General features: G+C 34.2%; 2 protein-coding genes across 14 annotated transcripts in view; one reads left to right on the forward strand and one right to left on the reverse strand.

Annotated features, from left to right (window-relative positions):
- Positions 1-27,084, reverse strand: part of LOC129757026 (glucose transporter type 1) — an 875,183-nt gene that overhangs the window by 491,863 nt on the left and 356,236 nt on the right. The window lies entirely within an intron of this gene.
- Positions 1-27,084, forward strand: part of LOC129757024 (uncharacterized) — a 259,813-nt gene that overhangs the window by 20,580 nt on the left and 212,149 nt on the right. For both annotated transcript variants that reach the window (XM_055754109.1, XM_055754110.1), the window contains exons 4-5: positions 5,207-5,573; positions 21,490-21,605. In XM_055754109.1, the coding sequence (XP_055610084.1) occupies positions 5,207-5,573; positions 21,490-21,605 (483 nt within the window). The remainder of the gene's footprint in view (positions 1-5,206; positions 5,574-21,489; positions 21,606-27,084) is intronic.

Here is a 27,084-nt window from a genome sequence, read left to right on the forward strand (position 1 = left end):
AACTATAAACTGGCAAAATTTTAAAGCATTTGCTCAACAAGATATGAAAAAACAGAGCAGATCATTTACTTTAAACCAGCTCCGGATTAAAAATATGCATGCCATTCGAAGTATTTGACTAACAAAACTGCTCGAAAATAGCAATTACTAGAGCTTTAATCATACCAGCCAAGGTCTCATGCAAAATCTGGACCAGATTATACTACGGAAAAGGGCCGTGCAACAAACCTGAAATTTGTGTGGAATTATGTCGATTTTGCTCGGCATGAACAAGAAAAAGATTTATCACCAATAAGGCCGGAACAAATTTCAAATCATTCTTCTGTCACTTGGAGTTGGAACATCGCGAGTGGGGGGCTGATAATAAAAAACTGTTCAAAAAACTAATAATTTGGAATAAATTGCACCAAAGCTTGTATGACACAAATTTGCATACTGTATCATTGCACAAAACCTAAAAATCAAGTAAGTTTTTATCGAAAAATTTAATAAAACCAAGAAAAAAATTCTCAATTTCCACAATTTGTTTTTAGTCTTATAATCTTCCGAATATTTGATCATTTTTTCGAAATTGCCATAAAAAACTTCAAATTTTATTTATTTCCCCCTTCGGGTTTTTTGAAAATTTTGATGGGTGAGGGGGGTGACGACAGAAGAAATTGATATTTGTTCCAGCCTAATTGTGGTCTTATACAACCGATTTTTCTTTTAATTTCAATTCAATTATGGAGATATTTCATCTGAAGAACGCATTTAATTATGACGATATTTCATCTAAAAAAAAGCAATTTGATTTAAGGTTATTTAGCTTCAAAAAGTGGTATGTAATCATCGATTAACGTGATTCATGAATTTTTCGTAATACCCTTCAGAAGCTTATTTTTGAAACTCAGTATCTATTTCAAACCATAACCTTTATCGAAATGGGATCTTTGGATGGATTATTTGTCATAATTGAAGCTCCGTGAATTATTATAATGAAAAGAAATCGGCCGATGAAGACGTAAGAAAATGGTGCAAAACTGGGTTTTAATGTTCCTTACAAAATTTCTTATAATTCCTTACTAATTTCAGACTCAAAGCGCCTTTCGTGGTACGATCCCCCAAATTTAGCATTGGACTTTGTACTAGGCCTAGGATCAATTTGAGCCAGCAACTTATATAATTTGCATAAGTCCATTAACAAACTTTTAATAGATTGAAGGATTTTGAAATTTTCATTTATTTTTCCTTTCCTTTCCAATTAAATATTAAATAGATCAATTGTAATCAAACAAAATGAGGTTGGCTCCTTAAAACCTAAAGGTATGAGCCGTTTCAAATAAAGAATTTACAAAAAAAAAATTAAATAGATTTAAAAACATATTTCAACGCTTCTACGAATAAGTTTTTCCTAGTATTAGGTTTTTTAAAAATTATATTCATGTGATCGCACGAATAAATTTCACATTAAATTGATGTGCGCAATGATGCAAACTTTATCTGCTTATATGGGCCTTGAAGATTTATAACACTTAATTTTTTTCACTAAATGGAACGATTTCATCACCAAATCACAATGTTTGTTGAGTTTCTGAGCATTTTAACCTTCCAATGCCGTTCGCTAAATATCCGATTCGAGAAATTTGAGTTGCAGTTTGATTTCGTTCTCCTGGCTGTAAATGTTAACCGATTTTGATGATACATATTATATTAATTGTGTAGGTTATTTATTCTTATTACTCAACATTTCAAAATAAAGTCGATATGTATTACAAGATTACCAGAAACTAATTCAGAAGTAAAAAGTCCGAAAAATCAATTCTTTTTCTGTATTCTGTATAGTTTTTCTGTATTTAACTGTTTCATTGATGTTTGAAATCGTCAAGAATCCATCTCTCCGACAATGTATAGATATGTTTCGGTCCAATGAAAGTTTTGACCGCTATGACAGATCTTCCGGTAGAAAAAATTCTTACTTTAAAAAAAACGACATCCAATTTTGGCTTTGCTTAGCTGTATTGCATTTCCCAATGAACCAATTTTCAAAACTCAAATTTTAATTTTTTGGCGTTAATTTGATCATTATATTCATAGAACATACTTGGTCTGTCAAAATTACCAGTTCATCAGTATATTGGAATGATGTTTGAAATGTGCGCTTCGGGTCATATTTACCCAAACAGCTTTGGAGGGTTCAGGATTTATTTTAAGATTACACTTTGTTTGATTTCATGAAGCTGACCATAAAATTTCGTGACGTCACAACACTTTGCAAAACCGTGGTTTTAAAAAAAGACGCGTTGAGAAGTCACAAAACTTAATCGCTCTGAAATAAATTTATATCAAAATTTGAAAAAATCAAAAACAACTATTTGTAATCATGCCCGTGAGAAAGACGAGAGGAAGGTTTCAAAATTCAAATTTGGCATACGTAAATTTGAATAAAATAAATGCAAACTTCCAAAGCAAATCATAATGAATGTTTCTAATCAATACTTTTTTGGTAAGCCATTGATAAATTTTTCAAAATGGTGTTCCTTATTTTCTTCAAAATAATTTCTAAGCAGTCTAGTTTTGAAATTTGATAAAATATATCCAAAACATAGATTAAAAAGACAACTTAATCCTTAACTAAATTTCAGATCAGCTCAAAAATTAACCGGGATTTATTGTTTGGAAAATGTTAATAATTGTTATTTTATTGATTTTTTATTTTCTCATCTTCATTTACATTTTTTTTTTCATTTTAAACTGAGGGTTTGTTTAAAAAATTCGTTGTATTGTTATGAATTTAAAAAAAATGTCGCAATCTGAAATGAGAGTTTTCGTTAAAAAAAATCGTTTTGAAGAACTTATTCAATAATTGATGATTTAATTTATTTCGATGATAATTTATATAATATATTACGTCGTATGAAACAAAATGTGAACAAAGAGTTTCATTAGGAAAAAATACAAAAACAAGTCGCAAATTCTTGCCATTTAGAATGTTTGTAGCCTGGACAACATATTCTATATGTCAGATAAAAATTTAAAAGTTGTTTTGTTAACTTTTGCACCAATTTTCTGTGAATTCTTGAGATGTTTCATACAGCGTAATGAAGGCTCATGCGAGATATATACAATATCAGTTCAAGAGTTTGAAAAAACTTGATTTCATTCTTGAAAACTGCAAAATGGTTAGATTTATGCTTTAAAAAATACCTTAGTTCAATTAGGTTAAAAACTTCCAAAAAAATTTTTAAATTAGAAAAAGTTAACAAACATAAAACTTCTCTCACTTTTTTCGCAGATCTCAAAATACTTGAAATTTTTAGGAAAATTGATAATTGATTTAAAACATTTTTTTTTAAATGTTAAATATGTAGTTGTTTTTAAGTTTTGTCAAAAAGAGAAGAAATTTTCTAAATTACTGAAACCTATTTTCAAAAGTTATTTCATTTGTTTGGTTTTGATCACCGCACTTCAATAACAGGGCACCTACATAAGTCAAATTGCCCTTATTAATTAATTGCACCTCTGAAAAATGTAAATTTTGTGAATTTGTGTACTTTATTAAAACCTTTTTCAATGTGATGTTGAGCATTTAGAAAAACCAGAAACACTAATAAAATTGAAACTTAAATTGGTATCTTGAAGAATATTTCATATCGGAATAATATTTGTAATCACATAAACGAATTATTTTTCATCAACATTTTTAGTACTCGATGAAATGATTTTGAAGTTTAAATGGTTCGTTCCAAACTCTGTTCTTGTTTCATTACATTTCGTAATAAAAACCCATTTTAAAGATGAGCTAGGGTTTTTGTATGTCAAGTTTTAGGTTTCAATACGAAAGGTTAATTGCAAATCAAAATTGACAAATAAAAATAGGTTTCAATTCGTGAACGTCATTTAGTGTTGTAAAATGGAATGTCGCAAACCTAGAGTGAATGAAGATTAAGGTCCGCCGGAGGCGAGCCAAATTTCTGATTTGCTTGTTAATACTTATTTTTAAACGCCTTTTAAGAGCAAGTATCTATATTTCTCTTTTACTCCGGAAAAAAAATTGACTAGGAAATACAATGTTTAATTTATTGGAAAATGGTGTAATGAATTGATACTTTTCTGAAATTTTCATAAAGTTTAATCACATAGAAGAGCAGAAAAATACGGATTGGTAAAAAAAAAATCATTAAAATGGAGAAATTAGCGCGTTGTGACGTCACGATTTCTTTTGGTAATACTTTGATTACTATTCGTTAAAAAAAAACTTTTGATTCTTAATGATAGCAAATTTAATACAGGACATGGAGGTATAATTTTTTTAATGTGTGCTATAAACTGTAAAATTGTCATACAATGTACCAAAAACATTGTTTTGCAAACGTTGTGAAGCCTCACCTCAATTTTCACAATATCTTTTTTTTTCATTTCTTCTAACTTCTTTGCCAGCTAACTTTTTCTAATAGACTCATTTCCATTTTAAAAATTACTAGGACTCAAGTCAAAGTCGTTAAAAAAAAGTTCAAACCTGTAAAATCAATTTTCCGAACCAAACCATCTGATTTTTGTTCGTTGATCATCTCTGAGGTTGTTATTTTTTCACTGAACCGGATGTTATCAAGGTTTATTGACGCTTTTTACGCCTTTTTTAAATGGGACTTCACTATTATGCATGCAGAAAAAATCCAAAATATGAGCGCTCATAATCATAGCAGCTTTGCCTACTAGCGACACGTCGCATACGTCGCGACGTTGAAAATAATATCGACGCACCGCAAGTTTCCTAGGAGACCTGGAGCATGCGATTGTTGCCCTAAGGAAAATGCATAGTAAATAACATAAACAATGTTCGAGTTCTACATCGAAATCGCCTACTGGACTGAAAAAAGAAAAACAAACCTGCGAATGACAGAAATCTCGCTAGTAAAAAAGCATCGCTAGTCCTACTGTCGCTATTCGGTTTGGTGCTATACACATAATATAAATCATTGCATCTGTTGTACATTCCGCAGTTGTATCGTTATGCTAAAAGCTGACATAAATATTAACGTAGCAGACCAGTTGTTATTTGTTTTTGAATTTTCATATTAGTTTAAGGTTTCAAAAGATTCCTCAGGAAATTCTAACCCTGAACCGTCCATAAAACTCAACTGACAGCGTATCCAGTAATGGGTTATTTTGGTTGCTCTCGAAACCCCAAGTATCATTTTCCCCTCTTCTATTTTTTTTGTTGCAGGAAATGGAAGAGCATCGAAAAGGTACCACTACAGTGTCTCTCATCAACCAACAGCAACGAGGATTCGCCATCAGCAGCAGCAGCAGTTCAATTTCCTCCTGCAGCTCATCGAGACCGGTCAGTTCGATAGCAGCCGTTCCCCCGCAACCAAGACCCTCCCTCCCGGAAGCGACCAATCCTACTTCCGCCCCCGTCCGCCCGACCGGAAATGACGGGTCATCATCGTCGTCGATGTTGTTGTTAGAAGCTCAGCAAAAGGCAGCCCGGGAGCAACGACGGGCTAATTTATTCCGCTTCGATCCGTTGAGGACTCTTCAATTTTTGACGCTTGAGCTCAAGTCCAAACTCAAGGAGTTTTCCGGCACAGGTGAGTATCCGGGCCAAGTTATTGCATTGCACCTGACTTGGTTGTGTTTAATTTAATTTCGTTTTCCTCCGTCTTCCGAGTTGGACTTGGACTTCCGCTGGATGGACGGACGGCAGACAGCAACGGGTTGAATTTGTGCTTTTTTTTCTCGCTTCGAAGAGCACACAAATTGAAAAGAGAAGCTTCCGGATGGAAGTAATAGTGCTTGAGTACTTACTTTGGAAATGCATTTCCGTCTATACTGGATGTAATTGAACGGTTCTCCATTTTGGATTGGATATCTGACTGTTATGAATTCCTCGGAAAAAAAAGTTCTAATTCAAGAAATCTTGATGACCAATTCCAGAATGCATGTACGCGAGAGGGATCTATAAAAATTTCCACCAAATTTTAACAAAGTTTATTTGAAATCATTTCGTTTGAAGACCTACATTTTGAACTACATTTTGACTTACTTGTCTGATGGATAAGGGATGAATAACACGAGAGTGTTAAAATCCTAGCAAAACAAACAAAATTGTCTGATGGATGACTAAGATAGCCAGATTGGATTGAGCTTCTTTTTTTTTATGGAAAATCCACATTTATTAAAACTCTTCTTCAGTATAGTTGAGGCTCTGAAATTGGTGTTAATATTTCAACTCAGAGCCTGAAATTGAGGATAAATTTTAAGGAATTTGGCACTCCTGAATAAAACACTACAACCTTTGTTTCCCATCCGATTTATACTAAATTTATAATTCTAGAAACCTCGTGATATAACTCAAATTTGATTCTTATACAATATTCAGCTACAACACTTCAGTTTCCGTTATACAAAATGTAAGAAAAAAATTCTAAAAACATTCTTCGGAAAACACTGTATATCAGCTACTTAATTTTACTTAGTGTCCAAAAAAGCTGAGGTTAGAAGCTATACGTTGCACAAAAGGATATAATTTTTTAAAATCATGGCCACAAGAATGTAAAAAAGTGGTATGAAGCCCGCACTTTCCAATCTTTGAACGGTCAAAATTGTTAAAGTCACACCAGAGAAATTTTGAAAAAAGGAATGGAAAGTTAGCGCAATTTGGGACATTTTTGGATCTTTGAAGTTCAAATTTAAATTTTCAAAAATAGCAGTGTTTCGAAATTTTTGTCCATTTGCAATTTTTCGATTTTCTTGCACTTAAATTCAACTTAGCAATGGATTTTGAGTATATGAATTCAACTTTCCACAATTAATTTATTTTCAACTAGCTGACCAGGTAAACTTCGTTTTACCTTTTACTTAATAAATCGTTATATATGTTAAAGTTTATCTACACGTCCTTGTCTTCTTCGTGCTCGTGAATCAATTTTCACGAAATCGTCTTCAAATTAGTGGAGTTGTGTCCCATTTCAAGTTTTTTTTATAATGGCCTATTAACATAAAAAGAGAGATTCTCGAAATTATTACATATACCTACAAGCCATATCTGACCCGAAAAACTCTTGGATCAGAAACCTATTTTCACTTTATTCCAACCGTCCTGTTATATGTGATGGTTTTACAAAGACTCTGATATGAGCCTTCAGAGTGCGTCCATAAAAAAAGTAATGATGTAAAATTTAAGATTTTATGAATTCATTGAATATCGCAGAAGATTGTTTTTTCTAATTTGGATGTACCCGATACTCAAGAGCGGATAAGGGCAAGCAAAATAGTGTTTGATATCTTGAACCATTTAGTGTTGTTTAGAAACACACTAATTAAAACCCACATATCTCGGAAGCGTGTGGATATTTTTTACAATGTATTTATTTTTAACGGCTCATACACTGGGTTTAAAGGAGCCAAAATCAGTTTTTATTACGTTTTATAGTTATTCTCTAGTAAATACTATTGTACATAGCAGAAAGAAAAGTAGAAGTATTAAAGACGTAGATCGATAGATTTAAAGAATAGGTAAAGTTCAGACATATATACTAAGTCCATCGCGGCCAACACATCTCTTACCGGTACATAAGGTTGTTTTTTCCGGGCCTTAAGGGAATCAATTAAACTCGTTCTGGCGATAATATGAATCTCACATGACCAAACCACATGTTCGATGTCTTCGTAACCTTGGCCACAGTTACAGAGATTGCTGCTAGCCAGATTTACACGATAGAGTAAAGCGTTCAAGGAACAGTGATTGGACATAAGTCATGAAAATGTTCGTATAAAATCACGACTCAAGTTCAAACACTTGAACCATGGTTTAAGGCTTACCTGTGGGATAATTGAGTGGAGCCACCGACCCAACTCACCTTCTCTCCATTTGCGCTGCCAGTTGGCGAGAACATTTATGCGGACTAAAGAGAAAAATTCATCGGAGGCAATTTCACGTTGATAAACTTCACCCTCAAGCGCGCCTATCTTCGCCAAAGCGTCAGCTTTCTCATTTCCAATTATGAAGCAATGTGAAGGGACCCAAACAAAGGTGATGTAAAAGCAGCGTCTACATAAATTACTCAAACAATTTCGTATTTTTCCTAGAAAGAATGGAGAGTGTTTCCCTGGTCTTAAAGAACGAATGGCTTCAACAGAACTGAGGCTGTCTGTTACAATATAGTAATGTTCAATGGGACGTAGAGCGACGTTCTCCAGTGCTCAATGAATTGCCCCTAATTCCGCAATATACACTGAGCACGGAGACTGAAGATTATAAGATGCTTTCGAAATTTCATTGAACACTCCAAATCCTGTAGAGTCATTCATCAATGATCCATCAGTAAAGTACACTTTTTCAGAGTTGATGTGTCCATACTTAGCACTGAAAATTCTAGGAACAACAATCGGACGAAGTTGATCCGGAATTTCACGAATTTCCTGCTGCATGGACAAATCAAACTGGACAGAGAAATTGTCATAGTCAGGGGAAAAAACACGAGTAGGGAAATACGAAGAAAGATTTATTTGCAAAGACATGAATTCATGATATATAGTCATATATCTTGTTTGAAGATTTTGCTCGAGCAGCTGTTCAAAATTTGCAATCACCAATGGGTTCATGACCTCACACCTGATCAGGAACCGCAGAGATAGTAAATTGAATCGATCTTTCAGTGGGAGTATGCCTGCCAAAACTTCAAGACTCATGTTATGCGTTGAAGGCATACAACCCAAAGCGATGCGAAGACAACGATATTGAATCCGTTCGAGTTTGATGAGGTGTGTTTTGGCAGCTGATTTAAAACAGAAACTACCATACTCCATCACTGAAAGGATAGTAGTTCGATACAACTTAATTAGATCTTCTGGATGGGCTCCCCACCAGGTGCCGGTAATTGTTCGGAGAAAATTAATCCTTTTTTGACATTTTCCTTTCAGATACTCAATGTGAGCATTCCAGGTGCACTTGGAATCAAACCAAACCCCAAGATACTTGAAACACCTCGATTGAGTGATCGTTCTGCCTAGGAGTTGAAGCTTAGGTTGAGCAGGTCGATGTTTCTTAGAAAAAACCACCAGCTCCGATTTCTCTGAAGAGAACTCAATCCCAAGCCCCAACGCCCAGGAAGATAATCTGTCTAAAGTATCTTGTAAAGGCCTGTGCAGATGAGACTCTGTAGAACCTGTTACAGATACTACGCTGTCATCTGCAAGTTGTCTTAGAGTGCAGCCTTCAGAGAGACAACTGTCGATGTCACTCACGTAAAAATTGTACAAAAGAGGACTCAAACATGAACCCTGGGGTAGGCCCATATACGAAATCCTTCTTATCGCAATATCTCCGTGAGCAAAGTTCAGATGTTTCTCACAAAGTAAGCTGTATAAGATGTTGTTTAACAGAGGAGGCAGACCACGGGAATGCAATTTGTCTGACAACACCTCGATTGAAACTGCATGAAAAGCTCCCTTTATGTCTAGAAACACTGAAGCCATTTGCTCCCGTTTTGCATATGCCATTTGTATCTCTGAAGACAGCAAACCAAGACAATCGTTTGTTCCTTTGCCCCTGCGAAATCCAAACTGAGTATCTGAAAGGAGGCCATTTGTTTCTACCCACTTATCCAAACGAAACAGGATCATTTTCTCCATCAACTTCCGTATACAAGACAACGTCGCTATAGGACGATAGGAATTGAAATCGGACGCAGGTTTTCCGGGCTTTTGGATAGCTATAACTCTCACTTGTCTCCAATCTTCGGGAACAATGTTATGCTCCAAGAATTGATTAAATAAATTTAACAAGCGATTTTTTGCGGCATCCGGAAGGTTTTTCAACAAGTTAAATTTTATTTTATCAACTCCCGGAGCTGAATTGTTGCAAGAGAGGAGAGCAAGTGAGAATTCAACTATCGAAAAGTTAGAATCCAAATCACTCCTATGTGGTGGCACATCACGAATAATTTTTTGCACAGGTGTGAAATCAGGGCATATTTTACGTGTAAAGTTAAAGATCCATTTGTGAGAATGCTCTTCGCTTTCGTTCGACCAAGATCTATTGCGCATACTGCGTGCCACTTTCCACAAAGTATTCATGGACGTTTCGCGTGACAGCACACCCACAAAATTACGCCAGTAAGCCTGTTTTTTGCCTTTGATCAATTTTTTAAATTGGTTTTCCAGGGAAACATACACCTGAAAATTTTCGATGGTTCCATGCTTCCGAAATGCTTTGAACGCTTTGGATTTATCCGCATACAGTTCAGAACATTGGCTGTCCCACCAAGGGTTAGGAGGCCTCCGATTAATGGATGACATTGGAATGGGTTTCGTTTGAGAGCGAATAGCACAATCGTAAATCAAGCCTGACAGAAAATTATATTCCTCTAATGGAGGTAGATCATCTACAGAATTAATGGCTGATACGATTGCGTCTGAGTATTTTTTCCAGTCAATGTGTTTTGTGAGATCGTATGTCAAAGTTGTAGGATTTGAAGAATTGACCCCATTGGTGATTGTAATTTCGATAGGCAAATGATCACTACCATTGGGATCAGGGATTACCTTCAACTGGCAATCCAATGATAGTGAATTTGAGCATAGTGAGAGGTCAATTGCACTTGGTCTTGCAGGAGGTTTAGGTACTCGTGTTTTTTCACCCGTGTTCAAAATTGTTAAATTGAAACTGTCACAAATGTCATAAATAAGAGTAGAACGACAATCGTCAATTTGTTCTCCCCAGACAGTTCCATGTGAATTGAAGTCACCCAGGATCAACCTTGACTCAGGAAGCACTGAGCACAGGTCCTCTAGTAGGCTTCGATCCACTGCAACTCTCTGAGGTCAGTACAAACTGACAACGCATAAGTCCTTACCTCTTATAGTTGTATGACATGCAACAGCTTCAATTCCTCCTGATAAAGGAAGGTGAATTCTATAAAATGAGTGGTGCTTTTTGATCCCCAAAAGCACCCCTCCATATGCGTCGTCGCGATCTAATCGAATAATATTAAAGTCGTGGAATGAGAGATCATTTTGAGAAGAAAGCCATGTTTCGGACAGAGCAAAAATATCGCAATTAATTTTATAAAGAAGGAATTTGAACTGATCCAATTTAGGGATTAAGCTACGACAATTCCACTGTAGAACAGTGATATCTCCGACCTCTCGGCTTAAATTAGCCATCAAGAGAGATAAACACTGAAAGGAGGGGCCAAGTTTGCATCAATTGCTGAAAAAGTGTCTTTAATGCAGGTAACAAAGCATTTACAATGCTACTTATTGAGTCAGGAAAATTAAAATATTTACAAAGACTATTTAAAACATCGGTTAATTTAAAAAATCCTTTTTGAGAAGCTGAAACTGATGGAGATCTGTCAGGATTTGGAGCGTTTGATGTCCCCTCAACTGGTGGATTGTTAGTTGCATTGAATGTTCTCAAGAAGCCAGGGGGGATCGGTTTTTCAACAATGGACTGCATTTTACCGCGGCTCAGAGAAGAGGTTATTGGTGAGGTTTTTCTGCGAATCTTGGGAGATGTCACATTTTTACGTTTCCTGAAATTTTCTAATGCTATAAACGGACGTTCTTCATCAAATGTATCCGTATCCGTATCGTCAGCTGGCAGGACAGAAAAAATGTTCTCGTTTTGTTGTTGGACCGGGGGAGCTGCGCTTTTTAAAATATTGGCATAGGAACGTTTGAATCGTTCCTTTAAGGTTCGCCTTTGTTTTTCCCATTGACTTTTGAAAGCCTCACAGAAAGAAATATCATGAGGAGAGCGTCCACAATACACACATTTTTGCTCAATTGCTTGGCACGCACCATCCTCATGATTATCTCCGCAGTGAGTGCAACGATGTTTATTGTTGCAAAAAGGTGTAGTGTGTCCCATCTTTTTGCAGTTCGAACAGTTCATTGGACGTGGAACAAACAGCCGCACAGGAAGCCTCAACATTCCGTCAATCAAGACGTAGTGAGGGAGGGCAGTTCCTTCAAAAGTAACGCGAAATGAGGATGACGGGGAGTATGTTTTTTTACCATCTCTCACCAAAGATGCGGTCATAAGCTGGCAACAGTCCAAAATTTTAACATGCGTTGAATCCAAATTCTTAAACATACCAACCCCATGTTTCTTGACATACTCCGCCGTCATACTCATTTCGGTTATAACGCCCTCTATCTCTACGTCTCGAGACGGAACGTACACCCTATACTCTAAGGTGAAATGCTGGCTAGCAACAATCTCATTTGCTGCTTTCAGACTACCAACAACGACACGTAGTTTGTTGGGCCTCACTTTTGTGATTTCGGTTACGGAGGTCCATTTGGCGAGAGTCTTTGTTATCTGAACGACATTCAATGATTTGCCGTTCGGCTTTGGCCTAAAAAAAACAACCCATGGGCCGGTAGAAGATGTGTTTTCCGGATAAATTTTTATGCGGGGAGGCACTAAACTAGGCAAAGAAGAACCAGAAGGGCCTGGATCCTCTTCAGAACTCATATTTTCTACTGGTAAATTTGGAACTCTAACGGTTCCAGGAGATTCAAACAATTTGAAAGGATCTGGCTCAACCCCTTTTTCCATAATTTACTATGAAAGGGAGAGTGCATAAATAATAATTTAAAAATGAAGAAAATGATGGTAAGTTAAGAGAGAAAAGGAAAAGTACAATAGTATTTCTTATTTCAAATGTAATCAACCGGAAAACTGATTTTGACTCACTTTTTCTATTGGCTGGGTCTCGAATGAGTAGCTCCTCACTGGCTTGCGGAGTCTTTACTGGCTCGTAGAGCAAAAGTAACTGGGCCGTCTTCCTTCCTTCGGACCTTCCCGGGGTAAGCAAACTGGCACGGTAGAATTTGGCAAAAAAAAAACCCTTCCAGGGGAAAAATGCGCCGATTTTTTGGCCTGTCCTGGTAATTGTTGTCTAGCTTCGGTTGTCCTTATTCAGTAGTCGCCTCGAGAAAATTACTCGGTCACCCGGTCGCGGGAAACAATCCCGTATATATCGGATGTCCAGTTCCTTCCTAGCCGTCCTGGCGGTGCACAATAACCGGATGGTTCGAACTGCTAGGCACAAAAGGCTCGTTCTCGATGATTTTGGCAATTATTCACTTGCTAAAACTTATTTTACTTTATTTTTTAGCAAAACTTTTACGGAGCAAAAAAAGCACACGTGGTGACAATTCAGCATGAAGCGTGTGGATATTTTCGCAATAAATATTCTAGAGATTGAATGAAATTTTCTTGTGGCAAATTTATTGCAAGGAATATTTGTATGTTTGTGTGGGACTTCATTGAAAATATGCAAAAATTGCAAAAATTTAACTGGGTTTTTAAAATAGTTTTTGGAATGTCACTGTTACTTCTTCAGATTTAGAAATTCTGACAAATCCTGGATTTATTAAATAAACCACTTCCAAAAATAATTTTTCAACTTGGATGGGTGTAACTTTTATAAATGAAGCTGACTGAAGCATTTTACCTGTCAAGTTGTGTTATTTAAATTAAAATGATATTATTCCACTGAATTAATAAATGCAATTCTCATTTGAAAAACATGCATTGAAAGGTTAAACATGTTTTAACTAATAGAAAATTGTTGAATTTTATAGTCGTTTTAAGGCGAGTAGATATAACAAATAAAAATTACTTTAAAAAAGTTTTTAACCAGTTGCCAGTGCAACTGCTACTGAGCTAGAACAAATGAGTATAGATTAAAGTCAGTAATTTTGTTCCCTGAAGAGAAGCGAATGCTAGAGTAGCTTGAAACGTCTGGAAAACTGGTAAAAACGTTTATTGAGTTTTTAATTTGTAAAACTCGCCGAATATCGACGATAAAATTCAACAACAACGTATTGTGGCGATTAACAAAAATTCATCAATTAGAGAAAGGGAAAAAAGGTAGAGAAATAAATCATTTATTAAATATAATTTTAAAAAATATTCAAATAATCTATTAAAACAAAAAAAAAGTCATTGGATCCAGATGTCCAAAATTTGGCAGTTGTGTTATATTTTGTGAAAATATAAACTTACTTTAGAGATGGTGAATAACTGATGTTGAAGTTATTTTATTTAATTTAAAAGCCGGCAAAAAAAAGTATTCAAAAGTGACGAAAGCAATCAATTTAACATAATTTTTCAAGCGTTTGTAATTTTTCAACCCAAACTGTAAAGTTTAGAAATATTTCTGATAGGTTTGTGATAAATTCTGAAAATCGTTCAACTCGTACACTACATTAATTTGTATAAACGATTGCTATGTACGAAATCTCTTTAAAAAATTTCAAAACAACTGGGCAAAAATCATTGCTCATTTCAAGCAGAGTGGTCAATTTAGACTGTGAATCGATTTTTTCCGACCTGGAAGACCATCTTCAGGTGATTCGAGTGAAATCTCAAAGACTGCTTTCTTCTACGGATGTTACTTCAGCAGAGTTCCAAACTGGCCTTTCCGGTTTTGATTCTGTAGAAAATCTACGTTCAAATCAAGTGACCACCCAAGAGTACTTGGAAAAAAAAAACGGAAAAGTCTATTCAAAATATTAACAAACAGGAGTTTAGATTTTTTTATTAATGTATCAGTATTAATACTAAATGTGAGATTGAGATAGAGCATTTAAAATTTATTTCATAGGGCAATAGTAGGAGGGCAGGCTTTATAGTTTTGATCACACTAGTCAAAAGTGTCTTTCGATCATTGCCTTTAAATATAACCTTAAAACCAGAATTATTTAGCTCGGATGCAGAGGTGATCGGAAGCACGAAGCACAAAGTAGATCTTTCATCCCTTTATACCTTTTCCAATCTATCCGAGAGAGCATAATATAGAAATGGGTTAATCCTACTTACAGTGGAATCGTTTTTGTCTGCTTTTTTTTCTAAGCTTACTGGCTATCTTTTTATCTATTTTTCCCTTTTTCCCTTTTTCCCTATTTGATTACACTGTTTTTTTTTTGTATCGATTATAGTCGTTTTACAACCTTTGTGGCTTCCGCAACTTCATATCAACGCTACAGTTGGCAGACAGTTATTGAAAAACTTAACCGGTAAAACTGAGCTATATCGCAAGCCCTTTTGTTTACACTGTGTACATGACAAATTAGTATAAAAACTTAATTGCCGTTGATTTTGACACTTATCGCTATTTTTTTTAAAGATTTTCGAAGTTGAAGTTCAAAGTTCCTCTCCGTAGGTTTGGCAAAATGAAACTTGATGACCGTTTTTTTTTTGGTCGTCAGGTAGAATATTCGTTTATCCGCAAAATCCCGTAAATTTTTTCGAAAGTCCGTAGAAAATCCGTAGGGAATGTTGAAAGTCCGTAGATTTTGAGCATCGATCTGTAGCTCCGAAGAAATGTTTAAAATCCGTTGTTTTGCTTATAAATCCGTAGATCTGACAACGCTGCCGGGATTTAGATTGAAGATTGATTTTTACTAGTGTCAGTCAGTGAATTTTGTAAGAATTTTTCGAGAAAAACATTATTTCAAATGGTTAAAAAATTGGCTACCGAAAGGGAGATTTTTTATGGTAACTCATTTTGTGCTTTTCGTTCTTTGACATTTTTAGGAGTGTTCCTGAAGTTACGACTTTGAAAATCTTCTAAAGCGATAAGTGTTAATAACAAAAAACCAACGGTAATTAAGTTTATATGCTAATTTAAAAAACTTACAGTATAACAAAAAAGCAAAAAATTGAAAAAAAAGAAAAAAGAAGACAGTAAGGTATCACAATAAGCACACAAAAACGGTTCAATTGTAAAGAGGAATGATCTTTTTAACTTTCTGAATAATTTAGTTACCATATAATTGTTTCGAAATTCCCTGATAATGGTGTTAATCAGCATCGAAACGTCGGACAAATCAGAACATCGTTTTTGAATGAATTTCGACTGCCTTGCCGAGCAATAACAGCATGATAATATAACCTGTATAGTTTGATATTAGTTTTGTATCATTAACCATCCAAAGCTGTTCGGGCCAATATGACTCGAAGCGCAGATTCTAAGCATCTTAATAATCATTTCAATAAACTGTAGAACTAAGATTTTTAAGAGACCAGGTATGTTCTATTAAAACGACTATCAAATGGACGAGAAATAAAAACTAACATTTGAGTTTAGAAAATCGGTTTATTGATAAATGAGATACATCGAAGCAAAGAAACAATTTGATGTCCTTGTAAGTAAGTTTTTTTTTTTTTCTAATGGAAAATCCGGGATAGAGGTCAAAAGGTTCATCGGACCCCTTCATATTTATAGATCGTCGGAAAGATGTATCCTAGGCAATTTCAAAAATTGAATAAGCTCTCAAATATTGCAAAGCTTTCAGAAATCATTAGCAATTAAAAACTTAGATTATATTTTGGAAGTTTTTTCATTCGGAACCAACAGCAGACAACCTAAAAAACAAATTAACTAAACCTTGAAATATTCAGAAACAAGAATAAATTACCTACACAGTGTATCTAATTTAATCAAAATCAGGCAACAATTGCTGCCACGGGAACGACAACAAACCACAATTTAAATTTCGCCGAAACGGATATTTCGCGAACAGCTTTGGAGGGTTAAAAATCTTGTATTTTTTATCTTACTTTATTATCATTTTGTTTAATTTTATTTTGTTTTGTGTTAGGGGAGAGGCGGGCTATATGCGCATATTAAGGAAAGCACTCATTTTCTCCCATATCCCAATAGATAGGAGTCTGAAAACTATATACACATGAGCGGACATCTGTTTTATATACGTTAGAGCAATTTTTCTGTTAAAATCTCTTACAGTTTTTGGGAAAATAATTTTATAATAAAGGAAGTCAAAATAGCCGATTTCCGAAAACGGCGGGCTAAATGCGCATATTTAAGCTTTTAGCTATATTTCATTTACACTTGCAATATTTTAATATAATTCAATTGGAAATGGTAGAAACGGATGTTAAGCAGACGTCAAGGCTGAAATTTTGTCGAAATTTTAGTTATCACTAGTTCTTTTGCATGAAACATAGTTAGGTATGCCACATGGCCATATTTCATGGTAATATTTTGTTCATATTGTATTTTTATCGGATCAGCATGAAGTTCTTCTTTTTTCGCTTTAAGATCATGATTTGAGCGTAGATTTAATGTTTAAATGATAAAAAGTAAAACAATTATAAGACTAATCTATTTTTCTTGATATAGGCATTTTACCTGCCTTGATATGGGCATTCAGAACCTGTCTCTTATTCCAATATCTTATCATTTACAACTTTGCCAAAAGCTTCAATTTGTTGAATTTCCGATTTCCAGATGAATAAAAAAGAAAAACCATTAAAATTTTTGTTCACAGAATCTGTACACACGATAATTAAAGTTCAATATATTATATCAAAACTGACAAAAATCCTGTTCGAATTTTTAAATTTTTTCGATTTTATATAACAATTTAATTTTTTCATGCCATGTGTTAAAAGCGTATTACCCTCAAACTACACTGATTAGATATGTTGAATATGCAGCCATATCGTCAATCGGCTGTATGCGCATATTACCCAACATGCGCATTTAGGAACACTTCCCCCTATAGGGGAAAAGTTCATATAACGCCCCATGTGGCTAATACGCGCCACTCTTGTTTTGAAGAATCTGAAACATTTTAAGCCTGCAAAATATTACCAATTTGTTTTAAATGCTGTGATTGATCATGGCAAGTATGAATTTTTCCTTAAAATGACCCTGTGTCGTGATAATTTCACAATTTAGGTTTTTCTTCATTTCGATCTAAATTTTAAAACACTTTAAATAAGGTGTCACCAAGCAGAGAAAAACGAATAAGACAATATTTTCTGACACATCGATAGAGGAGAATCTAAATTATGATTTTATGCTAAAAAATCATACTGAACTCGCTAAGGTACGCTTTTCATGGGTATATTCTATCACGGCCCATGCGCTCTTTATAACGCGCCAGTCGTAGTAGGCTGAAAATAGCTGAAAATAGCATTAATTTTTCAAAAAGGCCAATTTTCATTGAAAATGAACAAAAAGTCTAAAACCATATTTTGAGCGTAAATTCAGCTCAAAAAATCTATTTTTCAATTTTTGTTAAATTTCTATTAGTCCATTTTGATTTTCTTTTCAGTCGAAGTGTCTGTAAGTATTGGTGTGTTTTCGGTCTTCGGCTGCTCTCGGGTGTGTTCGGCTGCTAGGCGCGTATTGAATACACAGCGGCGCGTATTCGTAACACAGTTTTGTTCTGTGGCTTTGAATATGGTTTTTAAAAATCAGGATAGGGGGAAGTGTTCCTAAATGCGCATGTTAGGTAATATGCGCATACAGCCGATTGACGATATGGCTAGATATTCATCATATCTAATCAGTGCAGTTTGAGGGTAGAACACTTTTAACACATGGCATGAAAAAATTAAATTGTTATATAAAGTCGAAAAAATTTAAAAATTCAAACAAGATTTTTGTCAGTTTTGATATAATATATTGAATTTTAATTATCGTGCGTACAGATTCTGTGAACAAAAATTTTAATGGTTTTTCTTTCTTATTCATCTGGAAATCGGAAATTCAACAAATTGAAGCTTTTGGCAAAGTTGTAGATGATAAGATATTGGAATAAGAGACAGGTTCTGAATGCCCATATCAAGGCAGGTAAAATGCCTATATCAAGAAAAATAGATTATTCTTATAAATTTTTTACTTCCTATCATTTAAACATTAAATCTACGCTCAAATCACGATCTTACAGCGAAAAAAGAAGAACTTCATACTGATCCAATAAAAATACAATATGAACAAAATATTACCATGAAATATGGCCATATGGCATACTTAACTATGTTTCATGCAAAAGAACTAGTGATGTAAAAAATTTCACCAAAATTTCAGCCTTGACGTATGCCTAACATCCGTTTCTACCATTTTCAATTAAATAATTTCAAAATATTGCGAGTGTAAATGAAATATAGCTTAAAACATAAATATGCGCATTTAGCCCGCCGGTTTCGGAAATCGGCTATTTTGACTTCTTTTATTATAAAATTATTTTCACAAAAACTGTAAGAGATTTTAGCAGAAAAACTGCTCTTACGTATAGAAAACAGATGTCCGCTCATGTGCACATAGTTTTCAGGCTCCTATCTATCGGAATATGGGAGAAAATGAGTGTTTTCCTTAATATGCGCATATTACCCGCCTCTCCCCTAAGGATAAGTTCTCGCTCCCAGACGAGAGATAATTTCTCACTATTTTGCGTGGAGTTAAGAGCACGGAGAGTCAGAATGGAAGTAAATAGCAAGAAAAAGCACTCTCTGTGCGTTTGTTTTTTTTCGTTCGCTTCCAGTTTTCTCGAAAAATATTGTCAGAACTAGAACTGACCGAGAGAAAATAATTTCGGTCGAGTTATCTTGATCGGCAATGGAAAGAGATCACAAGTCATCGCTTTCTCATATTTATCGCTAAGTATTACACAAGCGATAAACCAGTTATCATTATCTGCTCGTTTTCCTTCCCTGAAGTGTAATAAAGTGTGATATTGTATAATGTTGTATTAGTTATTGATAATTCGTGTAATTTTCTATAATTTTGTGATATTTTTAGTTAGTTTGGGTAATTTGGAGTATATATATTATCTTCGGTAATTTCATGATCTTTTGCGGATTTTTTTTTGTAATTTTATGTATTTTGGCATAATTTGGTGCAATTTTGTGAAACTTTGTGTATTTTTGAATAATTTTGTGTAAATTCATGAATTTCTTTGCAACTTTGAGTTGTTTTCTGTTATTCGGTGTTATTTTGTGTAATTTGGAATAAATTGTGTAATTTTGTGTAATTTCGTGAAATTTTGTGTGAATTTCACCCTGGTGTACATGGTGATATGCCTTTTATTCAGACACTAGCTGATTTACCCGGCCTTGCTCGGGCTCACATAAAAGATTATGAAAAATTGATTTGCCTTTTCGGAATTTTAAAAGCTATTTTTTTCATCATTCATCATCATTGTTTTGCCATGTAAGCTTCGTAAGTTTTGTTAGCCTTTTTAAATTGCGATTGGATTTTTGACAAAGTTTGTCGTATTAACATTATTGAAAAACTTATAATTGCTCAGGTTCGCATAAAATGAAAATCAAAATGAGTCGGTGGACTTCCCAAAATTTTGGAAGCTTTGTATCCATCATTAAATATAAGCAATTTTGCCAATTTTAGGCCATGTTAGCTCTGTAAGTTTTGTTAGTCTTTTTTAATTTTGATTGAGATTATTTAGTGTTTTTTGTGCACATGATTTTGAAAAACTTATAGTTGTGAGGTTTATGTTTAAAGAAATTTTAAATTATTTTCCTTGAATGCTTGTTCATCCTATCATCACAAACATTTTTTTCAACCACCATTTCTAAGGAAGCTTTAATAGCTTTTACCTGATTTTTTTTATCTTCAGCTGATGAAACTGTTTGTTAAACTTTCACAGCCCCCATTTGATAAACATCTTTTTTTGGAGACCATTCCACTTTTCAAGTTCGATGATCTCCCTATATGGTATATTCAAATTTTATGTACTTAGAAATTTTTAAAAAAGACTTTCGAATTTTGTTGAACCATGTTTAAAACTCACTTTGCATGTTTTCAATAGTATGTGTGATTTTTAAAATCACACTGCTTTATGAGTACTTGTTCTTAAATGTTGAAAGTTTCACTAATAGTTTTTTGAAGTTATCTAAAACATACTATCTCTAAACCATTATAATTTTAAGAAATAGATTTAATTTGAGTTATATTTCAATGTTTCCATTGTTGGACACAATCATCCCATTAATTATTGCGAAAAGTGATCAATGTGATAATAGTCGTTTTACCATCTTTATGGTAATCGCGACTCTATCAACGTTGCAGTTGGCAGATCGTTATTGAAAAACTTATTGTCAAGTCACATTGATGACTAAAAATGACTCAAAAGTTAGAAATTGGCCAATGAAATTGAATTGTATATAACTCAAAACCTTAGATTTAATTTTCTAATCAATTTTCTAAACCCTCGTTTGAATTTTTCGAAGGCTATCTAAGCGTTAAAATCGCAGCCTTGGACTTATGCTAAGCGTTAAAATCCCAAAAATTTGAAAATGCTTGGCTCATCAAAGCTGGAATTTATGAAAATCGGTTCATAAGTTTTTCAACACTCAGTCAAAATAGTTGTTCGGCTGAGAAAGTCAATTTATTGTTCGCTGTTCAGTACACAGACCTTCAAAGCCCCCCCAGCGGCGTTAAAATGCACTTCGAAAGCCACTACAATTCTAGTCAATATATTCCTAACAGGCTAGTAGTATTTTTCAATTCAAAATGTAGGCATATTTTGCATCCCAATATCTCGTACCGGTACCCGACGCCTGAAGATTTTGATACAGTGTTTAAATACACCAGAATAAGTTTTTTATATTCTTACTTGAGAGTATGATATATTTCTTAAAATGACAACATTTTTTTTTAATTATTACAACAAAAACGCTGATAATTGTTTTGTTTTTTTTTTCGATTCAAGCAAACAAACATCTGTACCAGATATCCAAGGAACAGCTGCTGGCAGTGAAAGTCTTGACTGAATATGTCCAGGATATGCAAAACCACCTATCAACTTGTGAAGCAAATGCCGAAAAGGTAAGTGTCTCACATTGATTAGATGCTGGTTTGTACTCAGTCGATTTGAGCATAGCAATTATTCTAGGCCTTACTGGTTAAAAAAACTCATATAAACAAAACCCAAAAAAAGTAATATGCTTCGGTAAAGGATTCATGAATCAAAATATTCCTCTCTTTAACTTTAAAAGATTATCATTTCCGTTAATTTATTTCCGTTAATTTACGTTTCGATATCGTAAAATGTAATTTAAATTATAAATTTAATGTGCGATCTTAAGTCTAATTCTAATTTTATATACCCTGAATTTTGGTAAATTAAATCTTGCAAACGTTACTTAAAAAAGCATTAAACCAAAACGAAGCTTTTTAGACCCCAGAGTTTTAAAAATTCAAAAATGACACCAAATCGACTCAGTCTTCTACACATAGTGAAATCTTACTGGTATCGTCGAATAGGATCAATGGGTATCGCCGCACCAAATAAATTACCTTGGAGCAAAATGATTGAGAACTAGCCTGAGCCATCGATAAAGCTCTGACTAGGAACTGTTGGCTCCTGTTCTGGTGTTTCACAATTGAGTGCGTGCTTCCGGGCGCCAAGATTGAACACGTAATTCCACCCCCGCACACCAAATCCCTCGCGTCGATTTCAGCTGGTGGCCAATCTAACGTTCATACACATATTCCTGACATCCATCGTCGACAACGAAAATAAAGTTGAGCGCGCCATTCATTGCTCAGATGGCGCTTTGAGTGGGGGTGGTGGAAAAACATGTGATAGTTAAGCTTTTTTCGGTTGCTGTTTTTTTTTTCTTGTTGATGTTTCTGCCCCAAGGAAAGCGAGAAAATAACACCAGCTCCGGCAGCAGGGAAATAAAAACACGAATCGCCCTTCCCTTACCTACATACATACTGTATATGGGGTAGCAAATTTGTTTCGGGATTTATGGCTTATGATTTCACCTGGCTTTGGAAGCTACATGGAACATGGTGTAGGTTGCAGGTGCTGGTGTAAGCTCGTGTTTGTGGATGTGGCGAACGTTCGATGTATGTATGTGTGTGTGTGCGTATGCGCCTTGCTAAAACCCGTCTTATTGGTAAGGTTTCGAGGATTTATGGTGCCGAAACGTGAACGAATCTGTATGCTATCCCATAAGGTGTGAGTGGATGAAGTTTTTTCACCTTTGGATTAAGGTAGTCAAAAAAATTTACCAAAAAATTAAAATGTTATTTGAATGTTTTAAAAATTTGTTTCAAATTAAATAAGACATCTTATTTTAATCAGTTATTTGAATCGACTCAATCCTGTTGGTTAACAAGCCAAGATTGAATTTGTTTGTGCACTGTTTACATTTCAGGATGAAAACTTTTTTTTTTTTAATTTTCTTAGCGGCCCACCACACTCCCCCATACCAAAAAGCTCATTTGAGCCCCCTGGTAATGGACGCTAACTGTTCTCAGCATGTCTGGCAGCAAACAAGAAAATAACATTAAAAACTCAAACGCGGACAAACTTTAATCATGCTGAGAACGTAAAAAATATTATTTACTACGAGGAAGTATGAAAAAACAAAAGAGAATTTTACTCAATGAATCTCAGTGGAAGAATATTCCTTTGAAGAGATCCATTTTAATGATTAACAAATTAATTATTTATTTATAAGAATTGATAATAAAAAACTAAAACTAAATAATTAGAACTAAATTTACTGCTAAGAAAATTATCAAAAAAAAAAAAATGCTAAATTAGTGGTTGGTTATTGGTTTAGGTTTACTTTGAAGTATTGTATTAGTTTGATCTTAAAAATGTTTCTACTAGAGCTGCTTTTTATATCTTCTGGAAGGCTGTTGAACTTCGTAGGACCAATGAAAGAAATTCGACGTTGACTAAGACAGGTAGAGGCTGTGCTGCGCATAAGATGGTGAGATTGACGGGTATTATGAACTCTACGGCCTGCATTAAATATCAAGTTTTGGTTATGGTTAGACGAGTGCAGATTATCGAATACGTAAACTACGGTTTGCAAATCGCACAGTTTAGAGAGAGGTAATATATTATGAGATCTATCGGAATAAAGTAAATTGGTTGGGTAAAGACGGGGAAGATTATAGATTGTTTTAATGCAACGATTCTGGAGGGTTTGTAAACGGGAGAGGAGGGACAATGGTGCTCTACCCCAAACCGCTATCAAATAATATAGACGGGAGTGTATGAAAGCAAAATAGAATTTCAGTAAAACATGACGTGGAACAAATGCTTTTACTCTCCATAAAATACCGCTAAAAAATGATATTTGTTTTTGCAATTGATCAATGTGGAAGCGCCAAGAAAAAGTTTCGTCTAGAGTTATTCCCAAGTACTTGAAGTTTGTTACCTTTTCAATTATTGTAGTAGATAGTTTAGGATCGTTGTGTGGTTCGATTTTTTTCCGAGGAGAGTGAAAAATCATGTACTTTGTTTTAGCAAGATTCAAGGTCAAGAGGTTGGCGGAAAAATAACTATTAAGAGCTCTTAAATCTTCTTCCATATGGTTGATAATTATATTGGAACAGTTTGCGGGATAAAAGAGACTTACCGAATTAAATAGCAGTATATCAAAGTAGATGACCAAACGTACCCACCTGGAAAAGAAGGAAAAATTACATTTAAAATCATGCTACTACTTTACTCGGACTTGCCCGGATATTTTATACAAATTTGGGAAAAAAGTCCGGTCCGGCCCGGATGTCCGGATTTCGTTGGAAAAAGCCCTGATTTTGCTCGGATTTATTCACTTTATTTGCTAAATTAATTGTTTCCAGTAGATTTGATGACCTTATCGGTGAATGTTATGTTCTCATAGTGAAAACATTTCAAGATTTGAAAATAATAGATGTATAGAAGAAGATTAGAAGAAATTTACAGATGTTGAAAATGAGCGGGTAGACATTTTTAAGAAGCATTTTCACCACATACTTAACTTTTGTTCAAGCACGGATCAATTTCTTTTTTAATTGTTAGAATCGGACAGGGTTGAGTCTAACATAGGCTTGCCAGATACTTTCAGAAAAAAGCGGGACACAGCCGAAAAAGCGGGACATTTTAGAAACTCTTTGAAAAAGCTTGCCAAATCTATTCAAGGAAAGTACACTAAGGTTTTTTTTCGCGCGTATTGATTTTGCTCAGTTTTCTTACATGTCTTCTATTCACACGGTTTTTTTACGTAAACATGGTTATTATCTATGATTCTCGCAAATTAACACGCTTTTTTAGAGGACTTCTTCGAGTCCTGTATGTAAACGGTGGATTTAATATCGAGTAAAAAACCTTGGTGTAAGAACAAATTTATTTCAAATTAGTTCTAAAAAATTGAAAACTCAAGGAAATTTTATACATTGTATAAACTTTGGTCAATTCAGTCGAAAAAGGTGGTGTATAAAAGGCAATTTAACTGAGATTCTCTGCAAAAATTAAAATCTAAAGACATTTGGAAGCAACTTTACCAATATTTTCTTCATACCAAAGTTCTTTGAATTGCAATGGTTGAACGTGCCCCAAGAACGCTTAACTGAATCTGAATCTTATTGTAACTTTAGGGCTGTTCAGAATTTACTGATGTAAACTTTCAAATTTGAATTTTTTTTGTGTTGTTATGATTATTTTGAGAAAAAACACGTTTTCAAATGATTTCTTGTGTTGAACCAATGAATTCAAATAGAGGATAAAATTAATTTTTTCCAGTGTAAGTCACTTAATTTTGTAAAAGTTTTCCATGAGAAAAAGCGGGACATGTCCCGCTTTTGCGGGACGGATGGCAACCCTAGTCTAACACAACACAATAGTTGGTCTTACGTGGGACACAGGAGTATTTCACCCAAAAACCTGGCCAAAACTCAAAATTTAAATTTCATTGGTTACTTTAATGTCAATCTTTCTTTGATTCTTGAATAAAATTAGCAACATGTACCGGTCATTTTTTTGACATCTGATTTATTTATAAGCTGTAGCAGCTGTCAAAACTTAAGAATTTTGATTAGATAGAAATTTTCTACAAATCGTTGAATCAGCGCGACTAAAACAAATCTATGATAAAACTTTCTGTAGTGACTAAAAATGAAAATTTGAAATGGAGAGCTTCAATAATATTTTGAAGTATAATAGATAAAAATCGATGATTATAAAGACAGTTTCCAGTGCTTTGAACATTTTTTAAATTATTTTATGTTTTAAACGTTAATTTTTTAACAAATTAATGTTTTGGTTTATGTTCCCAGCAAGTCCCGGCAAAATGTTTGATATCATTCAAAAATTGATAACTTCAAAAATCATATGCAAAAGAAAAAATCGCGCAAACTCGCGCAATTTAGATGTTACTAGCTTATTTTACCCGGCTTTGCTCGGGTTCACATAAAATATAAATCGAAATGAGTCGACTTTTTGAAATTTTGAAAGCTTTTCGTTCATCATTATAACAAATTGGACCATGTTTGGCCATGTGAGTTTTGTAAGTTTTGTTAGTCTTCTTAAAGTTTTAATTGGGATTATTAGCAAAGTTTATCGTTTTCATATTATTGAATAACTAATAGTTTTTAGGTTTGCTAATAGAAATTTGAACTAATTTCCCTTGAATGCTTATCCACCCAGACAACCATTTGGTGGGTATTTCGAATTTGCAACGCAAATATACATGCAAATATACCTGCAAACATATCGTATATAATGTAGCAAAACCAGTATATACGTATCATTTTGGAGGCCATATAGGTACATTAGCAAACATATTCTTGATTTGGATTGTATTAAATTACGATTTGCACGACTTGTCATGCGCATCATTTACGACTACCCTGATTCTTCTTGGAATATACTATGACAATTTTCATCATCATATAGATGATTGAGGTTGTAATATACGACATTTTTCGTAACAATATGGAAAGTTTGACGACTTATTTGGTCGTCTTTTGCGACTTGAGTGCAGAGCTCTCATTTTCCGTCAGTTGAATAAAAATAAGATTATAATTTTTTTTATACTTTAAACCAATCAATTCATCCATAAAAATAATAAAAATAAGATTATTTCAAAGAAATGCGTTTTTTGCTATCAAATTCAAGTTTATATCGTACAAATTTATCATTTGCCTGATTGCTGATTTTATTGTTAGTACCTGGACTTGATCCCCTGGCCATACGATCTGCAGCTCTTGATGGTTCCTCGACGCTATCTGGAATATATAAATTCAAGGGGATTTTCTTCCAAGGCATTAAACCAAAAGCAAATCGTATATTTCTATAACTTAAATCTTCTAAATCGTAGAACACGTCATCGATGATCTAAAAATAGACCAACATTTTGAAGCCTCCTTTAATTCGATTCCAATCATCGATGTCCCATTATTATAAACGATTTTATTGAACTTTTTTGTATTCTTTTACGATTGCCAGCAAATACGTTTTACGAAAATCAGACATGCGAATTAATTTGCAAAGGTATACGAATGCATGCACATTATTACG

This window comes from Uranotaenia lowii, chromosome 3, assembly GCF_029784155.1.
Source record: "Uranotaenia lowii strain MFRU-FL chromosome 3, ASM2978415v1, whole genome shotgun sequence".
Taxonomy (NCBI): domain Eukaryota; kingdom Metazoa; phylum Arthropoda; class Insecta; order Diptera; family Culicidae; genus Uranotaenia; species Uranotaenia lowii.